Source organism: Plodia interpunctella, chromosome 5 (genome assembly GCF_027563975.2).
Source record: "Plodia interpunctella isolate USDA-ARS_2022_Savannah chromosome 5, ilPloInte3.2, whole genome shotgun sequence".
NCBI classification, from domain to species: domain Eukaryota; kingdom Metazoa; phylum Arthropoda; class Insecta; order Lepidoptera; family Pyralidae; genus Plodia; species Plodia interpunctella.
Window position 1 is genome coordinate 7,139,721 of NC_071298.1, and position 23,553 is coordinate 7,163,273.

Here is a 23,553-nt window from a genome sequence, read left to right on the forward strand (position 1 = left end):
TCTCAGTTTGGTTTAGACATTTGTCTGCGTCTCGGACTCTGAGATATCTTGTCAGTTAGCAGAATCAAATTTGACAGCTGAATGCGAAATGTTTCTTCAAGACAAATGGTTTCGGTAATAGGAGTCCATAAGGCACGTGTATCACGACTGGAAAGTAATTAAATATATACTATTTTCCCGCTAAATAAATAGCTTTATTCCAGGTAATAATATAAAAATAAAACCTAAGGACCCAAATGAATATATAAATATACAGATTTAGTCTACATTTACAGCGATAAGTCATTCAAACAAATTATAATATAAATAATCTCGTTCTCTTTAATATAAATTTGTAACAAAATATTTAAGTGTACTAGAATTAACAATCCACAATGGTTTATAGAATCGAAAACTATAGCTTCTCGCTGTTTCCGATAGCGCGTCGTCGGCGGAGGGCAGGCTTTTGAGACAGAATAATGTTAATTTCAATAATTGATCTTCATCAATTTTTCGAACAATCAAATGTTACAATAGAATGTTTATTGTATAACTTTTATTTTTATTTATTTATATCAGGCACCAATTACAATATCATAGACCCGTATGCCTTAAAGACTAACATATATACAATAAAATATATCATAATACTAGGTCCCACGTTGTGACAGCGACGTGAGGCGCGGCTTCAGCAGGTTCCTCGGAATTTCCGGTACACGACTCCTTGCGGCCAGAAGTCCTTCAGTGACAATCTCACGATGTTGAGCCGACACTCCCACTTATAAATATAGTCTTTAACTACAATCTTGTATGTATATAATATATTTATGCATATTTTATGCTACTACAACTTTCGTAGCACTTGCTACGAGTGTTGTAGCAAGTGCTACAAGAAATATATGTAGTAACTATTGCGTGTCCATTGTTATTACAATACAACTTACATATTATATCTATATATATATATATATATATATATATATATATATATATATATATATATATATATATATATATATATATATATATATATATATATATATATATATATTTGCAGTTCCTCTGCTCTAATTCGTTGCAGTGTGAAAATATGCCAACGTCATTGCACGATAGATCTTTTAATTGTTATCGTGACCGTGCAAGCTTCTTTCACTAATGCGTTTTGATAACGTATGCCATAGCCTTTGCGTATAGATAAAATGGGACTTATTCCACAAACTGCATTGAAAACATAATTAACATATTTTTGTGAAGAACTATTCGCCTCATAGAACATCCACATAAAGATATCAAGTATATTTTAGGCAAGTGTTCACAGTATTATTTATTGGTAACCATAAAACATGACCCTGACAATTATGAAAATTAGCACTTCAGCAATTCAGCACTGCGTTGTCAACTTTTTGCGATGTGTTTTCTGAATTTTCGCAGCCTCAAAGAAAGTTCCTCTGTCCAAAATAATATTGTGGTCGCGGATAGCGGCGTCCGATTGTATGGAGTTTGAAATAAACTCTGTTAAATCGGCATTCGGAACGAAGGCGGCTATTGATCCTTATGAATAATAGACGAAACAAGTCGCCTGAGCAAACCAAACTGGCAGATATTGCTCGTTCTGTTCCCAATTCGGACACTAACGGAAAATGAAAACGCAGTGTCTCGTTCTACTCAATATTTTAAACCAGACGATTTTTGCTTGCAATAAAAAGAAACTGAAGGAATTTACTTCTAGGGTTTTGTTTTCAATTTAGAAAAAACAACCCGAATGTGTAATTCCTTCAAACAACTGTATTATTCCGTACACAAGTGCGATCCAAATTTATGTTGTGATAAAAATAAAGCACAAGGTTAGTTCTTAGTATGGGCCGTTGAGTTTTGTTCATTTATTTATGGTAAGTTTTATTCAATTTCGCCTTTTAAATTTAGTATAAAGGTTAAATAAAGTAGCTTTTATTACGCTTGTGCGAGTGTATGTAAAGAGACGCACCTTTAATTAGAGTAGATGTGACTACGGATTTTCCGGATATATCCCGTGTATAATCCGGATGTTATCCGTTATCTTTTTTACTTTATGATAGCATTACACATCGGCTATGATGACGGTATTTCGACATACATCGCATAGTTTTAATTATGAGCTCTTTGTAAACGAAAGTATGCATGTAGTTTGTGCAATCTGATTATACGAGTATCAATTAAAATGTTATTAAATGTTGCTACATGCCTCAGGTGGCTTATGAATTGAATTGATGGGAGAAAATTGAGTATAACCATGAACCGTTCCCTGCGGAGAATTGTCTTTTAATATAATCCTACTAAAATTATAAATGGGAAAATTTGTGTTTGTTACTATTTCACGTGAAATCTACGGGACGGATTGTAATGGGATTTGATACACGGGTAGAACACATATCGATGAGAACTATATGATATTAGCTGTCAAATGCGAGTCAGGTTACCTACCATCAATAACGAGGCCTATTAAAGATTAATAGGTGAGGTAGCCTTTAATCAAGCGATTTATCTCATGGCGTACGTATTGCAACCCCAAGTAATTGAATTGGTCACCCGATGACTGTAATCTTGAATTATTATGTCTCTGGCCGAGATCGCAATCAGCCTTCATTTGTGTTTCACAGGGCTGGCCTTATGCAGGTAAATGTATACTATAAAATGTATGTATAGTTGTATGCAACTATTTCTCATTTAGATAGCTGGTAGATTATTGCTATTGTATATTAAAAAAAATTGATTTTACGAATGAGACACCATATCAGAGACAGAAATAAGCAGTTCATAAACTTTGTTACTATAATGAGCATGAGGGCTTATTGCACCGAACAATTAATCAAGATATATAATTATAATTTATTTCCTCAATCACCTTTTATGATTATTTGTTAGAATAGGTACAATAATCTTAAAAATTGATGTTAGTACACAAAAACATTCAGTTTTTCGTTTCTCAGTATGTGTATCATAGAAAAATGCGCCGTGCACCGTAAAATTACGTCATAATATACAGATGTATAAAAGTTATACCCGACAATATAATGAAATTTCCCAGAAAATATCTCCTAAGCAAATAAATAAGTATGTTCAAATCTCCAGAAAATCGGCGCAAAGCGTGCGATGAGACCCCAATAGTTGTTTGTCTTCAGTGATCAGGTAATATGATTTTCATAACTTCGGGAACAGGCTGATTTTTCCCAAAACTTGACCCTCCTTGTTTGACGTCTTTGTTCCGTGAATTTTCATAAAACACCGCCCTTATTGATCCGAACAAAGGGACGACTTCTATGAACATTAAAATTTAGTTTCGAAGAAAAGTTGAAAAATTTATTGAGTGATCAAAAATAATAACGCAAAGTTCAATAATGCCGATATGAGTTGTTTTTTAATTCACTTTATATATATATAACCAATAACACGTAGCAAAATAATGTTATATATGTTACTTACTATGATATATTCATGTATGTATCTACATAAAAATTTACACAATTATGAGTCTCGAAACATTGGCATCAAACAAATCCTACTATTATAAATACGAAAGTTTGTGAGAAGAGAGAGTGATAGTGGTTTATAAGTAGAATTTAACGTGGAATAACACATAGGGTAATTTTTATCCCGAGATTCTAACGGGAGCGAAGCGCGGCCGGTCGCAGCCATTCCTATTTTTTTTCTTCCGATTTGGTATCATTTGATAGGTCTTCAAAAATATTATAAGGATTGATTTATTAATTTAATTTAATATGATGGTAACTAATTTACTTCGATCATAGTCGTCACTTATGTAAATCTTGCAGTACATATCTGCATTGATCATACCTACATGTGCAGGACATACGGAACCAGTTAAGAAAAAAGTTATTATGTATTATGAAAGTTTAAAATAAACATTACAGAATTACTTACCTAATATTTATTGGTATTTTAGTATTGTAAACAACGGAGTTGAAATAATCTATCAAAGAGAGTTACATTGTCTTTCAACTATTATCCTGCAGCGTTACATTGTATATAATTGCCGTCAGCTACTTAGTATTGTCTTATTCAAGCTACAAATGTTTCTTGGATGTCAAACGAAGAAGTAAAACATACAACTATTCAGCAATGCGAGAGTAAAGTGGAACACAGCTGGGATGTTTGAAAACAAAGCTTTGTAGGTACATATATATACATGTATATGTGTACACGGTAAAACAAGGTAAACGTGTCATATACATTTTGTATGAACTGTCTCAACATTCGGACGGCTTCCGGATTCAAAAACGTAAACGCTCATCAAAATTTATTAAAAGGTTGTGTTTGCTCGTCAGAACCGCCTATATCGGTTTTATGTGACACACCTTACTTCGTTTATTTTGTTTGGGGGATATATAAAATATGTATATCCAGCGGGACCCTTCGCCTGATTGATTTAAGAACTATATGGTTATATTAGTATCTATTTCTACCTACCGTATTATATATTTTAAAATTTCTACCTAAACTGGTTTTACGACGGATAAGGATATAGCTTTTAAAATGCTAAAACCCTGTATTCGCGCAATGTTTAGACTCCAAAGCACTGATACTCGTAGTTGTCAGCCGTTTTTTAAAGAACACAAAATTCTTACACTTCCGTCACTTTACATACTTGAGGTAGCAACATTTGTGAAAACCAATCCTCATTTATTCCCTCGTCTAGCTGATGTTGTATTGAGGAATCATCGATTATGCATGCACCCATCAAAAATTGCTTTACTTGGTAATATGGCACCGAAAATTTACAACAAAATTCAAAATCAATATAAAAGCTTAAATTTAAATATATTTAAAAAGCACCTCAAGTCTTTATTAACTGATAAATGTTATTATACTTTAAATGATTTCTTTAATGATAGACTCGGATAGAATTTAGTGCTAGTATACATTAAAATTCTTTTTTGTTTTGGATTTGTAGTAAATAGCATGCTCCTCTTTATTTATTTATATTTGCATACCTATATTCGGTAAAACATGTAGGTTTAATTCATTTCGACATCAATTTGTATATTTGTACTCATGTTTTTGGCAAACAAATGTTTTCTTTCTTTCTTTCTTTATTAAATAATTGCAATTTTGATTCCGTGCCTGCCAGCGGGGCCCTTTGCTTCATTAAAGTTTTACAGATGAGGTCAACACATTTTCTAGTAGCCCTCATTTTCCCCTTATAACCAATCGTTTATGAGAAGTAATGGTTCAATGTTATTTTTCGGCCAGCGGGGCCCTTTGATATACGGTAATTACGTAACATGAGTCTATGTTTACAAGTAGGCTTCTATTTCTACCTTCTGAATTTGTTTACCAATATGTAATATTCATTATGATTATTATTATAATTACTTTCTATTTTCCGTTGTATAAACAAAAAATATCTTTGGTTGAAAGAATAAGTAAAGCGAGGCCCAGTTCACTTTACTAAACCATTAATTCAATCCATATATATTTCAGTTCTTACCAACACACAACAATACAAGCAGGTCCTGACAACAGATTGTATTTGCTCGAATCGCTGTCGAATTGGGATTTAACCGAAACGTCAGTTAAGTCCGAGTATTACGAAATATTCAAGTGGAAACGGAACGCAATTAGTGCGGTCGACCACGCTAAATGCTGTGCAAACGTTCCACTAAACTAATTAGCAAGTTGTTGGTAAAAATGCCGTCAGATTTAATTCTTAACATTTGCAGCTCGACGTTGCTGACTGTTCCGACCACAAAGTTAAAGAACTCATTGTTTTTCTTCCAAGGTTTAGAAGTCGTCGTAGTCGGCTGATGCTTTTGAAACTATAATATTATATGAAAACGGAAGCATAATTAACTGTATTCTCTACATACTAATACTTATCTACCTTTACTGTAAATTTGCAATTTAATAGACGATTTTAATTAACTACTACGTGTTAATAGCAGCTCCCTCAGCAGTTTTCTCCCTGTAATTTAATATCATCTAATAAACCTCGTGACAAAGACGCTGCCATAAATTACCGGTAAATGAGTGCAATTACAATCTTTTCATCTAAAGATGGTGAATAATGTTGATACGAACAGTTTACAATCAATTACGATTCAGATTTCACTGTAAAATAAACGTCAAATTACACTGTGCAACTCACGTACTATATATTTATAAATTTAATTGTATAATAAATAAAATAAGCTATTAAACCAAATTGTTACCTTATTTTACATTCTTATTTAAAAAGAAGATAATTTTAAGCTATATTTTCACATAAAGAATATTATTGAACATGCTATTAATCCTTCTAATATAATAAATGTGAAAGTTTGTGAGAATATATGTGGATACTTTTTATCCCGAAATTCCCACAGAAGCAAAGCCCCGGGGCACGGCTTGTTTGGTATAAAATTGAGCGCACCGGTAAATTAACATTTTATAACATTACTCCGAAGTTCGCACAGGAGCAAACTATAATGAAAGCGAGCAAGCAGTAAATAAATGCATCTATGTTAAAGTTACATTTTGAGAAGCAACATTTTGTCCTACAACAAAGTAACTTGTTATTTTAATGAAGCATTTATTTCACTTTGATCTCGCTCATCTTGACATTTTCTGTATAATTCGTAAGTAAAGTAAAGGAAAGATCACAAAATATACGACATAAGAAGCTATTTCTGTTAAGTCAAGTCAAAACTTATTATATGATAAATTACAATTTTTCTTTGATATAATAAGAGTTTAAGTTGATTTAAAAATGGTTTCTTCTTTCGTCTTTAGTAAATATTCTAATTTTCTCTGTTCTTCTGACAAATATCAGAGTACTCCCGTTAACCAGGTTTGTTCAGATTTGAGCTGCAAAATATCAGATTGGATCGCCCCGGTAGGATGGCTTGTCTCACGCAAGATTGATACTGATTGATACACGAATCATTACTGGAGCTAGGCTACACTCGTATCTAGGAGGATTTTTGTCTATTTTAGAAATCTGGGTAAATTAGGGAATCATTCAATAATGTATTTTACCTTAAGGTATGTGAAAATGAGCTTTTTTCGCCTTTCCATCAATTCAAATAATAACATGATAGTCTCTGAGAAGAATCTAATTAATTGTTGTAATAAAATACGGATATTCCGTCCTGATAGTAAATCTATGATTACTGGTCAGCTGTGTGACAGGCTTAAATAGTAATAGTTTGCTAACCTATGTTAGGAATCTCCAGCTTAAAACCTTTTCACGTGCTAAAGTTAGTCGTTGACCGAGCGAGCGAAGCTAGCGATGTCTACAATTCGACTTGGGGCAAAAATACATTTTTTTTAATGTATGTACTTTCAAACCGTTGGTCCGTTTTGATGAAAGTTAAAAGGTATGTAGGATCTGCCAATAGAATTTCTAAATTCTTGGGGCAATAAAATAGGTTCAGCCGTTTTTAAAATATTCACAATTTCGTAAAAAAATATTATATTTGCGAGGTCTAAGTTCGCGTTCTAAGTAATAAATAATTTAACTTCCTCTAGTACCTCTTCTTACATTAAATATGCAAAAGTTTGTAAGTGCGGTATATGTAGAATTGTGGATGTTTTATGCATTTCCGAGGCAAAACTATGGTAATTATCTTGCGAAAACTACATGGGTAGTGTAAACTTAATTAACAAAGCAGGTAAATTTTCTTAACATAAGTACCTTTGTTATACATGTAACTAGCCATTGAAAGTAGATAAGTTTAAGCTTTACAGAAAACAGTTCCAAGAAGTAACAAGATGTTCAATTTTTTTCTTAAATGTTAAGGATTCTTTCCATTTGTCTTGCAGCACAATCAGCTGTCAAAATTTGACTTGGTACAATTAAGGGCGTTCCTGCTAAAGCTATTTAGTTGAACTTCATTGTTATTTACTTTTAAAACGAGGAATGTCAGAGCGCGGACTATTAATCACGAGGTCTGTTGGTAGCGATTCCAGCAACGTAAATAGTTCGTAATTTTTTGTGAAAAAAAAGTCGCTTCGAATTATTTTCACAAAAATTTTCGCTAAAAAACTCTATAAAGCATATCGTTTATCTTTTTCAAGTAAATTATTGGTCTTGTTATCTTCTGTATTTATTATTTTTACGTCCTAGCAAAAAGTTTTGCTAGTCCTACCTAGCTACCTACCTCTCTCTTTCTCATCTTCGTAGCATGGAAGAAAAACAGGATTCGTCTATTTGGGAGATCTTTTTGGGATTTTCGTTTCAGTAGCAGGTGGTGACTCGCCGCTCACTGGATGGGCCCCTCAAATCAGTCGCCGTGATTGGCGACAAAGGGCAACATTGACGTGGGCGGCTAAGGGTGTAGAGAGGTGAGTCTGCGGGGCGCGAAATCGTGGTGATCCAGTCAGATGCCCCCGGCGTTATGACATTTTACACTTCCACCCTTCGAGCATTTAGCTCTTGCGACTCCACTCTGGCCGGCCGGTGAAGGCAAGCCAGAGGTAGGGGTCCTGTTACCTCTCGGTTTCCACTCCGACCTTGGGGAAGGAAGGCAGAGGTGAGGAACAGGGGCCTCCCCTGGGAGCACTCAGGTCCGTGGGGTCGCTACTCCCCAACAGCTCGCCACAAGCTGCCCTGCGGGCTAATTATTACTATTATTATAATTTTCATCTATAAATTGGAGTTTAAAACAAAATGAAAACAAAACACATGTGGAAATAATTTCTTTTATTTCGAAAAGTAAAAAAAAATGACAGTTTCTTTTGACATAATAATTAAACATCACAAAAGTCTAATAAGAAATTATACTTATACTGAAAGTTTGCAAATTTTAAAAATTTGCAGTACTAAAACGACAATAACAGCTTTGGTAGCTCAATACATTCAGAGTATTAGCATACTCGTACATATGTTCCTAATTAAGATAAATTTCAAGTCGACAATATTTAACAATTTTGAGATCACACCAATTGAAATCAAATCAACTACATAAAAAGCTTATTCTATTACTTCTTCTTTCTAATTAAATAAATGTTTTCATGGCTGCTTAATCCCTATTAATCATGACTTAGTAATCATAATCACAGCTCAATTACAACTTAAACGCCTTAAACAATTAACTGGAAAAAGAGCTAAAAAAACGAGAAAAATGGAAAACCTCTTATATAAGTATAAGAGGTTTTCCATTTTTCTCATCAGTCTTCATAACTATTATTGAAATCAATACATATCCGAATCAACTATGGAACGGTTATTTTATATTGACCTTTTGTATATTTTGTTGTTTTCCGTGTGTATTTTTAAATTAAAATTAAATTTCTATAAAGTTTGTGACATTTGCCATAGACTATAGACATTTGATAAAGGCAGTACATTAGTGATATCGTGATCTATTAAAGTTTAAATCAATATAAAGCAAAAAAAGTTCTAAACTTTTAGGAAGTTATTAAGCATAATATACATTATGTAGTTTCATAATATATTTTAATAATAATTCTATATTTATTAATTAAATAGTTATTTCATTAAAAAATATGTATAGAATCAGCAAGGAATTTATCTAAAGACTACGTTACGTGATACAGTGGGGCTATGAGAAAAAGCCGTTACTTTCAGGGCTTGTCCAAAGCTGTAAACATTCATTCGACGCCTTAAAATTTATTGTCCCTAATGTAGGATACAACCTCGCACACGTTGTAAAGACAAAAAGGGACTTTTTGTTTGCGTGTGTAACTTTTGTCGGATGTCGCCATCTATCTCCGTGGACTTGGAGACCGGCGACAAAAGCGGCTATTACCACGCGCGTCCAAATTGCAACTCCACAAAGGACTTTGCTGTATCATGTCTATTCAATTACTGAAAGGGTCTTGGACAACGTATCTTGGACGTCGACCCTTGGCACTGTTGTCGCTACTATGGAGGCTATTGTGCATGATACTCGTATGTAGTAAACTATCCTTGACGCAACTTTGTGATGTTCAGGGGTCACTTTCTTTAGTATATCATTTTTACGAGATTTCATTCCATACCTTTTTTATTGACCGAGCGAGCGAAACGAGCGAGGTCTTCGTTTCAGCTTGGCCAAAAGTGTTTTTGTATCTGTGTGTTCTCCTATAGAGGTCGCATTTCTCAACCGATTCCCGTGAAATTTTGGGAGCAGGTTCGGAAAACATATGAAAATATTTTTTTTTAAAATGGCGGAGTTGTCACAAATGGCCTAAGCGCCTTTGGAATTGATGGCTCTTACGACTATTTTGTGTTTGTAGTGACAGCGAAATAACAAAGGAATTTTGTAAAATCTCATCAAAATGTATTGTATTCGCGAGGTCTACGTTCGCGGAGAACAACTAGTTTTAGAATTTGACAAGGTAGTTTTTTTTTTTTGACAAGGTGTTATTTGTTGTGGAAGTAATGATTGGCACTGGCATGAAATTTATCTTTTAAGTAGCGCATATTCGTAATCAGCAATATATTTTGTCACGATATGTATAATGTATATGCGATCGTGCGAATAGACTAGCTTTAGATACATGTAATGATACATCGAATAGAAATGTCCACATAATATATTTGTCATCTAAAAAGACGAATAGAATAATATGTGGACACATTCTATCATAACGTCTAAAATATATGACTTCTAAAAGTGTTAGTTATCATGGTCCCACATATCAGATATGAAACGGTCCTCGGAAAAATTTCATTTTATACCAATTCAAATGTTTGACTTTAAAGTAAATGCATTTCACGTATGAATATATTTTATTACCTATTCGAATATTTATTTGTATGGAAGAATCTACTTACACAAGCATCATAAGCAAAAGGGCGCAATCATTTTTTTTAAATGCAATATTAATAAGATTTTTACAAAAACGCCATTTTTGACACAATTTTTTATTGTTGTCAGAGAGATCTTATTGATTTCTTGTGACAAAAAAATCTGCTGGCTTTTTGCACTGATAACGAAAATGTAAATAAATAAATCGGCAGCTCGGGTGCTTATGATCAAACACCGTCAAATACTATTGACAGGCAATGGGTGACTGCCTACGATGTGAATCCTAGAATACATAGAATGATAGCATGCATTCTTCATGCTCCAGGCACAAAGATAAAAGCTGAACGAAAAGAGGACAAAGGCATACAGTTCAATGGTTTTAGGTCTTTTCATGGAAAATCGAATCGATCTGCGTATTGGTTAGTTCGCTGGACATCAACAGTTCTGAAAATATGCTAGTTAGTAATAAATAGTATTGCACCTAATCGTACAGAATTTACTTTTAAAATTTTTGTTTTCAATCAAATAAGTTAATTTAAAAATCAATCACACAATATCGAATGAATTGAATTGAATGTTCTAAACATGATCAAATAAAGATATTATCCAATTTATAGATTCATTATATTGCACTTTCACACTTTATTTTATCGGATGTAATTCTAATTTATGTAACTAAGAAACCACGATCAAATCCTCAATGATAACCCAGTCTAAAATTGAAAACGATAAAAAACACACATCAATATGAATAAGTTGCAATGTTAGCACGAGTCGAACCACGGAATACCGAGTATATTTCTCGTTATTTTGATTGCGAAACCCCGCTGTTGGCTTATCATGTGAATTTATGCATTTTGCCTCTATAAAAATTCTCTAAATCGAAATTCGCTGCAAGTTTAACATCATTTTTGTGCAATGAAATGTGGCAGTATATAGTACTGTTGGTGTGTGTCATGGGCACATTATGTCGGGATGATGCTCGACGACATAATATAGATTCAGATCTTGTACTCAATTTACGAGATGATGCCAATCTGGATCTCTCAACAGACTATGAGTATGAAGACTTGAGAGCTGAATTACTGGCGTCGCATACGGTGCTCGCGAAGCTGGTGGAAAGTGATGAAGAACGACGTCGCTCGCAGAAAGTTAATCAAAATGCGCGGAGTACGTATGATACATTTTGTGACTAGGTCAGTCACGGCCTAAGTGGTCAAATTGAGTTACTAAACTCAAAATGTATTGACAAGTAAAATTTAATAATATGCACAGAGCATATTATTAAATTTTACTTGTCAATAGTAATAACAATATGGTATTATGTTATTATAATTGTAAATTTTTCTTAGTAAAAATTAATATCATTATCATTATTAATATTCAAATAATGCATTATATGGGGGTGAAATAGGACTGCGACATGTAATAAACCTTCGCAAGTTTTTAAGCGATACATATCAAATTTGTAATTTACGTCTATTAGTAATGTATATTTAACTATACGATACGATAACGATACAACAACATACAAGACAATCGCACTACCCTTATCCAGTATAAGCGGGTAATAATTCCCGTATAATACGTTAATCCAAAACCCTGGGGATAGTGAAGTAATTTACAAAGTAAATTATTATTTCATTCATGTTTTCACAGGAATGTGGGATACTCCGTGTTGGAACCGAAGCGGAATTTGCGTAAGCCTCGACCTGTGTACCGGATTCAACTACTTAACCGAAATACCAGGATGTAAGGAAAAACTCAAAGTATGCTGTTTCGTTTGGAATCAGTTTCACGTCAGAGATATGAGGGAATTCGGTCTCAGTAACATTGCTATGCCTTGGTCCCTGCATGAAGAATTTGGTGGAGATGGCGTTGTAGCGATCGATAGACCTAGCGTACAAAAGAAGACTCGAAGACCGAAAAACAGAAAGAAGTTAAGAAAGGAAAATTTTACAGAACACTTGGAAAATAAAGCCATTGAGTTATTATTGCGATATGATAATAAACCAGAATTAAATTAAGGGACTAATTATGAGTATTTCATTTTAATATAATGTTAACAAAGCAGGGTTTTTAGAAACGAAAATTTCATCAATCGGTCGCACACATATATATACATACATACATGTGTGTTGCCAGTAGCTAGCAGTATCATCACCAATTATCATTCTTATTAATTTATTGTAAAAATGTTGAAAATAATAACATACATCCAAAAGAATATATTTTGCTTTTTAGGCTGTTACACTACTCGATTAGCTAAATGAAAGGTGAAAAGGCTGAAAGGTACTCGTAGCGTAGGTACTTTAGCAGTATTTAGCTAATCGAGTATTTCTCCCCTATTCCGTCAGCTCGTAGTTCGTAAATATCTTCAATTCGTAATTCATAATTAGGTACATGTTTAAAATGGGAACCTACGAATTGAATAGTAGGAATCAAGTGAAAGTATTCTTATCATATACATATAGCGTACCTTATTTCAATATTCAGGTAGTGCCATTTTAAATTGTAGAAGAAGTTTATGAAGTGAAGTGGCTATTTCGCTGTCGTTATTTATTTTTAGAATCCTGAAACTTCTACACTACAAACAGTTTGATTGTAAAGGCATCCAAATAACCAAATCGCTTGCATGCTTTATTTGAATTGTGATTTTTTTCTGTCCTGGTATTTTCTATTAGAGTAAGTTGCACCAGTCAATTTGGACATTGACTTTAACCTGTGCACCGCCGAAGTTTAGACAAAATGGCGTCCTTTGCGTACAAACCCTTAATTTCATTTGTTACATGTAATATAGAAAGTTGGTGAACCCTGAAAACCGAAGTCAATTTAAGATTACATCTTAAATTGACTTCGGTTATACCGCAATAAAAACTGAACATCTGCTCAACATTCTATTCTAATGTTAGGTATTGTATTGAGTTTAATAAAAGAAATGATGGGACGGACCATTGCGAAATCAATCAAAGCTAGCTAGTTATTTACGCCTTGCATTATTTCAATTATTTTAGCGATGTCGTGGTTACTGAACAGTATTATTTTAGTTGTTATTTCAAAATTGACACTAGCAGCTGTCAGTAAGGAATATCTTGATGTGTTCTTACCAGGCGCGTCAGGAAAACCTACATTCGGTAAAATACTTTTTTTTTCACTAATCTATGCAGCCAGAAATTCGAACATACGGTACCGTAATGAATACTTCACACATTAATAATAATGTTAAAGTGAACAGTGTTTTTATAAATACAAAGTCAAATAAACAATGATAGCGATAGTATTAGGTAGATTTTTTGCTCAAGTATAGATATCATTACAAACAACAAATAAACATACGTTGTTATAAGTTGTGTGTTATGATTATTTAATATGAGTTCAGTGTTACTAACACAATCGATATTTCTTGACTATGTTACAAGTAGTCGTTCGCGTGAGCTAGATAAATAGTTAACCAGTGGAGCTTTCCTTATCATGTTTTCCTTCACCGGAAGCAATACAATACAATACAATACAAAAATATTTATTGCACAAATTAATTACATAGTATACATAAGTACAAAATGTATAATCACACATAGCATGACATTATGGTATTGATAAATTGTGCAAAAGGCGGCCTTATCGCTGTAAGCAATTTCTTCCAGGGGAAACCTTTTGGAAAATTGCTAGATGAGGAAAAACAGAAATGCGGGTCGAATTAAACTGACAATTGTGATCAATGCAAGTGGTGATCTATGGAAATACTGTACATAATTCAGATTAGTATACCAACTTATGTAGTGGGTAGGATTTGAACTTTGGGTACTTTCAATCTTTGGGCTTAGAGTAGGTTGCGAAAAATGCAAAGTACGCCATTTTGACTAAACGTCGGCGGCGCGCTGATTAAAGTCACCTTCAAAGTTGGTTAGTGCAACTCACCCTTAAACACTAGACTATCACCACTCCAACTTATAGCGACATAAATTAACATTGATAAACCGACAGTCTGCAAATAAAAGTGTGTAATTTACAGGCACAATGAGAGGGACATGCTGGGGCCGTGGTGGTATTTGCGTTCATATCAAGGAGTGTCCCTCACTAAAAATGGAAACCTCAATACCTGGCTGCGCATGGGGGTTCATGGTTTGCTGCAAAGTTATACCAGTAGCACGTCCCTACGGCAGCGGCAGGAGGGGCAGACAAGTCCTCGTGTTCTCTAGTAATATGCAAGAATTCGACACCAATTCTATCAAAGCCATGGCGATGAAAAATTCAGAAGTGGTCCGATATACGACTTGAATGTTTCGTGCATTTATTCTTTTGTACTGAGTTTGGATCTTTATTTATTTATAGTCACACTATAGATCGAATAAAAGCTACATGTTTAGAGGATTTCTAGCCTATTGCCTATGAGATGAATCTCCAGTTTATTGGCCAGCAGCTAGCCAGCCAGCATGTATGAATAAATTAAACATAATGCATTTTAAAACACAAGACAAATCAAATCAAATATTATTTATTTTTTCTCTACAATCTAAATATGGTATGGTATAATCTAGATATATTACATTGTTGTACATTGGTAGGTTTCAATAAAACAAGATTGTGAGAGACTGGTGTCTGAACTAAGCAAAGCCTGTAAAAGTTGAACGCCAAACTGAAATAGTATCGGACTATTTCACGCTGCAATCATAAATCCTCTCGTAATCCTATCCACAGTAGAGGAGCTCTCCAAATAATAAGGACTCTTGATCCAAAGATAGCCCGTTAGTTTGAATGCGTGCCAAATTAGTTTACCTCGAGAGCTTGCCTTTCAGCGGCCGGGTGAGGCAGTTCTGTTGACCTCAAATACATGATGACCGCAACCCTGTAAGGCTGATGTTGCAGAAGCGATCGCCTGCAACTTTCTGAGTAGGTATTTCAACTGGAGGTAGTCTAAAATGTTTGATACCTACAGCATCAATCTTTAAGTATAATTACTTATATAACTACCTCAGTAATATAATCAAAACAATTACTTAAATCAAGATATCAATGATATGGTTATGGTTATATTATTTAAATTGTCATTATAATCATTTATGGAGTTATTTAATTTCTTATATAGGTATGTAAAGTACTCTAAAAATCTTTTAAAGGAGAACAAAATTACACACGCTTACAGTAAAAACAATGTCAAATGAATACTACATTCTGTGGTGCTTTTCTAATTTTTCATACAATTACGGTTCTGCCGTGCATATATTTATTTTTTCTGTATGATTTTCATGTGCTATTATGAAATTAAATTGTTTAATCATATATAAGTACTTCACTAGAAATATTTCACGAGATTTCTGAAAAACATAATTGTATGATTTTTACTCTAAAACTAAATATAGAAATTAACATTTCTGAGAAAAAAATTGTCATGTAGCAGTTATATTTAGGTAAGTTTTTCAATTATTTACCTTTACTCCCAATTTGGGTACCGCCCCGAATTAAAAGAACCACAAAATTGTTCGAATAAATTAAGCTGAGAAAGGATGTTAATTATCAAAATATTCACGCAAATGACTGTGACGCTATTCGAAGGTTTTCTGTAAGCGGTTGGATTAAGTAGCTACCAAAAGATTTTTTAATCTGGTGGGTAATTTTTATACCTTCCATTCCTGAGCTACGTAGGGTTATAACTTAATATAACCTTTGTGGCATGGGTTCCCGCGCAATGCGACCACGTATTTAAGTATTTTTTGCAGGTATCACATTCTTTTGGTTTTAAATGCCTACAACAGTTTGTTGTTTGGTAAACATTTTGTTAGGCTTATGTCCTGCAGTGGACGAAATGAGCTGTAGAAGAAGAAGAAACATTTTGTTATTTCCAAAGTAAGACGATTTGAACCTAATATTTCTATTGTAAACATTACGTAAATAGGATAAGTACGTAATTTTGTGCTTGAAGTTCTCTTATTATGTTAGTGTACAATGCTGCATCTTGATACTTTGGGTGCTATTATTATACACAAATATGTTTTTCCAATCGAATTTCCAGTTTCAAAGATTAAAGCGTAAAGATGAAAAAAACACTCTTAATTGTTAAATTAACACATATAATACACAAAGAACAAATATGTGGCTATTTTTAATCAAATATTGTTCGTAAAACGAAAATTGGGGAAATGTAGCGAAAATATAATTACGCGTCGTTTGAAAATATGATAACCGTCGTTGTAATTTTAATATTTGGTAAGCCGATTTTGCGACATGAGTTGCGAATATCATACAAAGGGTAAATTATGTCACAAAAGGTATAATGTAAAGCGTACGTAATTGAAACATGTCATACGTACTTAACTTGTACACTTTAATTTGTTTTATTTTTTATTTTGATAGAAAACTTTTACCTTCAATTACGATACAAGAATAAAATTTGCAATCAATACCTAACTGAAATCATCTTTAACTACCGATACAAATAAAACCGAATAGAGCTAGTGTTTCGCCCCAGATTCTATATAAAACACCTATGTACCTATTTTACGAACAACAAAACTACACATAGAATAATATATGTATATTATTTGGGATCCCTTAAACATTTCCTTAAATTATTTATTTATTTATTGATCAATTTATGTACACAAAAAACTTAAAATATAAATTACATTATAAAAATTAGTACAAGGGAGCTACTTATTTCAAATGAAATCTCTATTAATAAAATTTAAATTCAAAAATAAAATACACATACATACAAATATTATACATAAATACATATATACATACATATAAAGATAAATATCACATATACTACATATACCTACTTAACTAGGATGAACTAGACAGATAATAATCTTTGACGCGTCTTTTAAAAATTGAAATTATCATCATACACAAAGAATTTTTCATGTAACTTAAGAATAGGTGGCTCTTCTTTATCGACTGCGTACCCATGAATTGTATGCCAGTCAATAAAGCCTAAACGAAATTACTTCGTTGTTCGGAGTTGGATAATAAATCGCTCAATAGGCAGGTTAATTAGACAATTTCTCCAAATGGCACCGCATAAATCGGAATAGTCCCGACCCACGACCAGTCTACAGAAATGCTTTCCACGAAAACAAATAGGTTCTTAACAAAATTAAAAAGAGAAGACGATCGTTAATAATCGAAATAATATTTGGTATTTAAACTAATCTAGGTAGTCAACACCAAAGTGTGTCAAAGCTTTCTCTTTCACAACTCAACCTATTTGTTTACTTACAAGGTAATACCATTAACGTCCTTCTTAATATCTGTTGGATCCATAGAAATAGTAGTTCTTTTGTGTTACTTTATTTTGAACAGAAGTTAATAAATAGTACAGTGAAAGTGTTGCCAGTACATCGTCGATAAGGGATTTCACCGTATTCAAATTCAGTATGGAGGGACGATGAGAAAGTGAGATGTAGGTATATGTATAACCTTAAATGTTCTCCACATTTTGCAAAAGGCTGCCCGCCATTTCTCCCATTTTCCCGCTTCGTATGCTAATGTGAACACTACAATACATTTTGCTATTTGCATTCAAGCTAATTGCTTTTGCTTTCGACGCGGCCGAACAAACGACCGTTTATTTCTTTTATACTCAAAGCACCTTATCGGTGAAAAATGTACGACTGTCTTTTGTTGGACAACAAAAGAACTACGCAAAAATTTTGCAATTAATGCAGACTCATCTATAATAAGATATTTATTACCGACGTGCCGTCTCTGTACCTACTGGGTCCGGTTAAGGGAAGGTGTAAATTAAATAAATAGACAGAAAACAATTTTCAATAAACTACGACCGATAGCACCTCACCACGGTCCGGTACGGACACGGTAAGGTATAAATACTTTTTAATTCTGATATACCTATTAAATAACCCAAAATTCAATTGAAACAATAGTCATCTAATAAACGCATGTATGTCTCAACATTATTTTGGATTTGAGAAGAATATCTAAATACATAAAGCCCAAAGTACATCTATCTAGGTACATGTTACATAAGTGCGTGTGGGTCAGTTACAGCCTCGACGTTGTCTATAATGAAGTTCACTAAGTGCGCACGACCTTTTCCAGAAGCATTTTTACCTTTGATAAATAAATAATAGATTCTCTCCCTTGAGTTAAATGCATGCAATCAAAGTTGAATCCCGACAGATGGCGCGCTGATGGCTCTTTTCAAACATCATTTGTTATTTATGTCGCTACTAGCGTGTGCTAAGGCTACTCCCAGACTCTGTCACCATTTCATTTAATTTAATAGAGTTCACATTTTGGTTTAGATAAAAATTGAAAATGACCTACCTATGAAAAAAAAATGCTAGTCTTCAAGATCTAGTGAGAATGATCGTATGAGAAACTAGTATTGGGTAAATTAGTATATATTAAATTGGTGAAGTCTTATTTAATTCTTGTGATTCATCTTCTTTTCTTTTATTATTTTTTAAAATTATTGTTTTTATTTCTTTAAATGATCTATGATTATCTAGAATTAAGATTAACCTCAAAATTCGACACGTCACGCCTATAAAAGAGAGAGGCAAAATAAAGTTATTAGTTTGAAAGTTCTTTTAATATTTACTTTATTATCTACGTTACAATTCCTTGAGTGGTTGTCATATTAGTTGTCAATGACTTGTACATGCTGCCAAAACTCAAGTACTTTACTTTTTTCATGTAAAACGTTGTCAGTTCTTGAATAATGTGTACAAAACTAATACATTGTGTATTTTACCAAAGCTGATAACTTTATTTTATACGCGGGTAACACGTTAGGGACCCGATTTTGAAGGTTTCGTGTAAAGAATAGAAAAAGATTGGAAGTATCGTTGAAAAGATTCTTAAACATATCCCAAGGAAAATAGGTGTATTTTTTTATTTGTACCTGTCATAAAGTTTCCGCTTCCTTTGAGTAGGGTCTTTAACTTTTGCTCTTAAAATAATATATAACTTAAAATATTTTTGAAAAAAAGAAAGAATTTTTAAAATCTTTTTAACTAAAAATTTTGAAAACATCGAAATAAAAAAAAGCTCTACACATGGAACTACAAATGGTCAAATAAAGTTATGCGATGTCACGCGTCGTCGCATAACTTTAATAATACTTGTATACCTACCTTGTATTATTACAATACAAACAATCACTACTCTCCTCGTATAATTAAGTACAATGGTCATGAGAGAGTCCGAAACAGAAAATTTTCACCATCACGATGATATAACCATTTTAAAAGTTACAACAAATTTTATAAGTACTTAGGTATATCTAATCTGAACAGAACTTGATAATTACTTTCCTACTGGGAAAACGTTTGAAACTCAAACTTAATTACAAATTACAATTGTCATTCGCAAGAAATAACTTAATTGAAACAATCTGATTATGAATTTGGGAAAATAGCTAACAAAGAGAAACAACTGCGTGAGTCAACTCCATCAAACTTGACTAGCTTTGGTCGGTGCCTGCCGTATTTACATTCAATCTCAACTTGGTTAACGTTATATATGTACCTATAGCTAGTTATGTTTAGATTGCATTAAATTCTACATTTTAATGTATGTTCTTCAATACATGTAGTTCCGTCGAAAATTTTAAAAATATAACAAAAATGATGAAATAAAGGCCTCGGACTCTTGGGTTGGGAAACCTAAAGACTGCAATTTTTTATATTAATTTTTAACGGCTATTTCAATTTTATTATACACGTTATTACAAATTATATTACATATTTATTAAGTCCATCAGTGTACATGCATGATTTTCACGATATTATCTACATTACTAAAATATGTTTAAAGTACCGGAGCGCTCCACCTGACAAGAGCTGCATTGTTCATCTCTAGAACGCAAATCCTTCTATTCTAATGAAACTACTAATGTAATTAAAATCTTCAAAAGCACCATCTGAAACCTGCTTCCCACAAATATTATAAATGCGAAAGTGAGTTCATTTGTTACTAAATCACGCAAAATCTATTGGACAGATATTGATGAAAAGGAGCATATAAAAAGCATATACCTAACCGGGTACAGTACGTAAGGTATCATTAGAGTATCTTTTCATCCCGAAAACCCCACGAAAGTGCTGCCCCATACGGGTCGCATGTGATTTGTGAATAAAACGTCCACCAATATGAACAACAGTACATACTTTACAGAAAATTACTAAGGGTGAGTTGCAGCGTCAAATTTGACGTTGATTTTAACCAGCGCGCTGCTGACATTTAGTCAAAATGGCGTACATTTTGTTTTTCTACGCACGTTCAAGTTAACGGAGCAACTAACCGTAAGCTAATAATTAAATACTTAATTTAAAAAATGGTTTACAGTCAGTAGATACATTTCGTAATGAGATAAAAGGAAGTTATCGAGAAAATCTGAAAAAGAAAAAGTAGAGAAAAGATCCATGAAAATTAATATTTCCATTTCGTGTAAAATGAACTTATCGCCATAACATAATGACAGAAAACTTTGAACAGAAGTACCTATTGGTAAATCGCCAATGAAAGCTATCGCGTGACTAGCTCATTTTGTCTATTATTTTTCCAATCATATCTATTGACTTTCATTCGGGTGATAGAGCATTCAGACGACTTTTGACCTAACTACCAATACATGTACACAATTTGTTATTTTAGGAAAATTTCCTATAAGTAAATAACCTATGAGAATTGTAAACTCAAATAGCTATTTCCGTATTACCATCGGAATTTAGTGATAAGAAGTGCCTAATCTATTATAAGTTATTTATATTATATCCGTACACGAAATTATGTCGAAATTTTGCATAATTGAGCACCAAATATCCACACTCACTCTCATCCATACTTTCACATTAATAATATTAGTAAGTAATTATAAGTACCAACATGTTTTTCTGCAATAATAAATAAACATTTGTCTTATTTGGAAACCTTTGATGATGATTCTTACCTGATTTTCTACCGGAGACATTTCAAAAGGACATTCAATAAGGTATACTATCAAGAAAATCTAATAAATATCGTAATTGCCCAGTGACTTGCCTGTTAGCTTCATTATGGAGACGAGTGACTTCTGTTATTTGTTCGTTCATTTTTCACGATTCAATGCATAAAAGAATAAATTGGCTGATTTTCTTTATATTCGTCTTTTTGGCATGATTTTTTAAAACACGAAATAAAAATTACGTGATATAAGACTCGCATTGATCATATCCTTAAGAGTGAGTTGTTAACTTGGCGGTAATTTTAACCTACGTGCCTCTGACGTTTAGTACTTTGTGTTTTTCTACATATGTTAAAGTTAACTTCAAAGTTGACTCGTGCAACCGCTCTAAGACAACAAAATCCAGTAGGTATACTTACTTACTGACCTGTTTCAAGTTCTATTGTAGTGCTTACATATTTTTGTTTAATCTAAAAGGAATTCGGTGTTAATAAAGTTTCTGGACGACACGGCGCACCCCTTTCGTAGCAAAATGAAATTGTCTACGAGTTTTGAGGACCTACCCGAAATATTTGACCTAAAATTCTACAGTCCGTATGTTATCTCGCGAATAAATGTTTTTTTTTATTATTCCACTTAAAAATTTCGCTTAAGTACTGAATGAGTAAATTCGTAAGTTAAATAATTACAAATAATTTCACAAATCCTATGAAAATTATTAGCGATTTAATTTCTTTCGTGACTCATGTGATTGTTATCAAATCAAAATAACTAATATTTTTATGTTTGTTTGTTAACTTTTCACTCTATCTTATCCAATCTTGTTGAAATTTTGCATACATGTAGTTATAGTGTGGAGAAGTATATAGAGTTTTAGTACTTTTTTAATTTTAGTACTTTTAAACTCACGCGGGCGAAGCCGTGCGCGACATTTAGTATTTATATATAAAATGTAAGGTTTCAAGACAGTCAGAATTGACAATTTTCATAACATCTAAATGTGAAAATCCATCAAGCTTAGCACAAACCCACTTCATAACCCAGAGGTGCACAATATGAGCGGTTTATAAAAATAACGAAATCTTTCTCGTAATAAAAGCGTACAAAGCAACAATCTTTCGCATAAGAATATTTATTAACATTGCAGTAAGAAAAGTTTGCAAAGTAGTTGCGAACAAGCTATCGTAAAACTACATACACTTACGAGCACTGTGAGGTGAAAATTTTAGTTCCACAAACAGTCGGCGCTCATGTTTATCATACTAAAATTTACATGCAAGTGACATGTGTCAGGAAACTCTATGTTTACAGCCAGTTGATGAAGCAAGTTTCGCTGTAATAGTCAAAGAAACCTAGTGGCATACCTCTTGTACGGTAAATTTAATTATCTTTCTTGTTCCCTGTTGGCCCGTCTTACGTAACCACATTGTTGCGGTGTGCACTCTACTCTACTTTGCTAAAGAGCAGCAACATCGCTAATGCTCAGGCGTCGGACATAATCGGCTCGTAAATTTAACGTTTTTACGACCTCATGCGCTTGCCATAATGCTAGATATACTACTATAGGCGAAAACTTCGTTAAATCAAAGTCAAGGTATTTGTATAAAATAACTTTATTACATGAAAATTATGTACATCAAATAAAATTAATAACAAGTATACATATACATGTTTGGGTATATATATACATGGGATAAATTTGGCAAAATTGGGCAAAAAATTGACCTTTACACTTTTACACTTATGCAGCGTTTAGAAACGACCACTGTTGGAATGCCGAAAGCAATTCATATAAAAAGTGTGATCATGACAAATTGACTTACATTGCTGATTTTACTACTTACCTTGATACAAAGCTCATTTTGCAATGTACATTGATGCACATTTGAGTTCGCCGAAGTTGCCGACCGTGTGAACCATATAGCGCCA

General features: G+C 33.1%; 2 protein-coding genes and 1 long non-coding RNA gene across 4 annotated transcripts in view; all 3 read left to right on the forward strand.

The window, feature by feature from the left end:
• The window catches only part of GABA-B-R1 (metabotropic GABA-B receptor subtype 1), a 125,222-nt gene that overhangs the window by 45,245 nt on the left and 56,424 nt on the right, over window positions 1-23,553 (forward strand). The window lies entirely within an intron of this gene.
• On the forward strand, window positions 11,419-12,745 carry LOC128669973 (uncharacterized). The gene is made up of 2 exons (XM_053745263.2): window positions 11,419-11,879; window positions 12,369-12,745. The coding sequence occupies exons 1-2, from the start codon at window positions 11,633-11,635 to the stop codon at window positions 12,734-12,736; spliced, it is 615 nt and encodes a 204-aa protein (XP_053601238.1). The 5' UTR covers window positions 11,419-11,632; the 3' UTR covers window positions 12,737-12,745.
• Window positions 13,606-15,080, forward strand: LOC128669974 (uncharacterized). The gene is made up of 2 exons (XR_010369900.1): window positions 13,606-13,843; window positions 14,722-15,080. It is a non-coding gene; the product is annotated as an uncharacterized LOC128669974 (long non-coding RNA).

What these genes read in the sequence shown, in the direction of transcription:
- LOC128669973 (XM_053745263.2), top strand. Translation starts at nt 11,633, where the DNA reads ATGTGGCAGTATATAGTACTGTTGGTGTGTGTCATGGGCACATTATGT. An exon ending in AGTTAATCAAAATGCGCGGA is followed by an intron (nt 11,880 to 12,368) that starts GTACGTATGATA and finishes ATGTTTTCACAG; the next exon opens with GAATGTGGGATACTCCGTGT.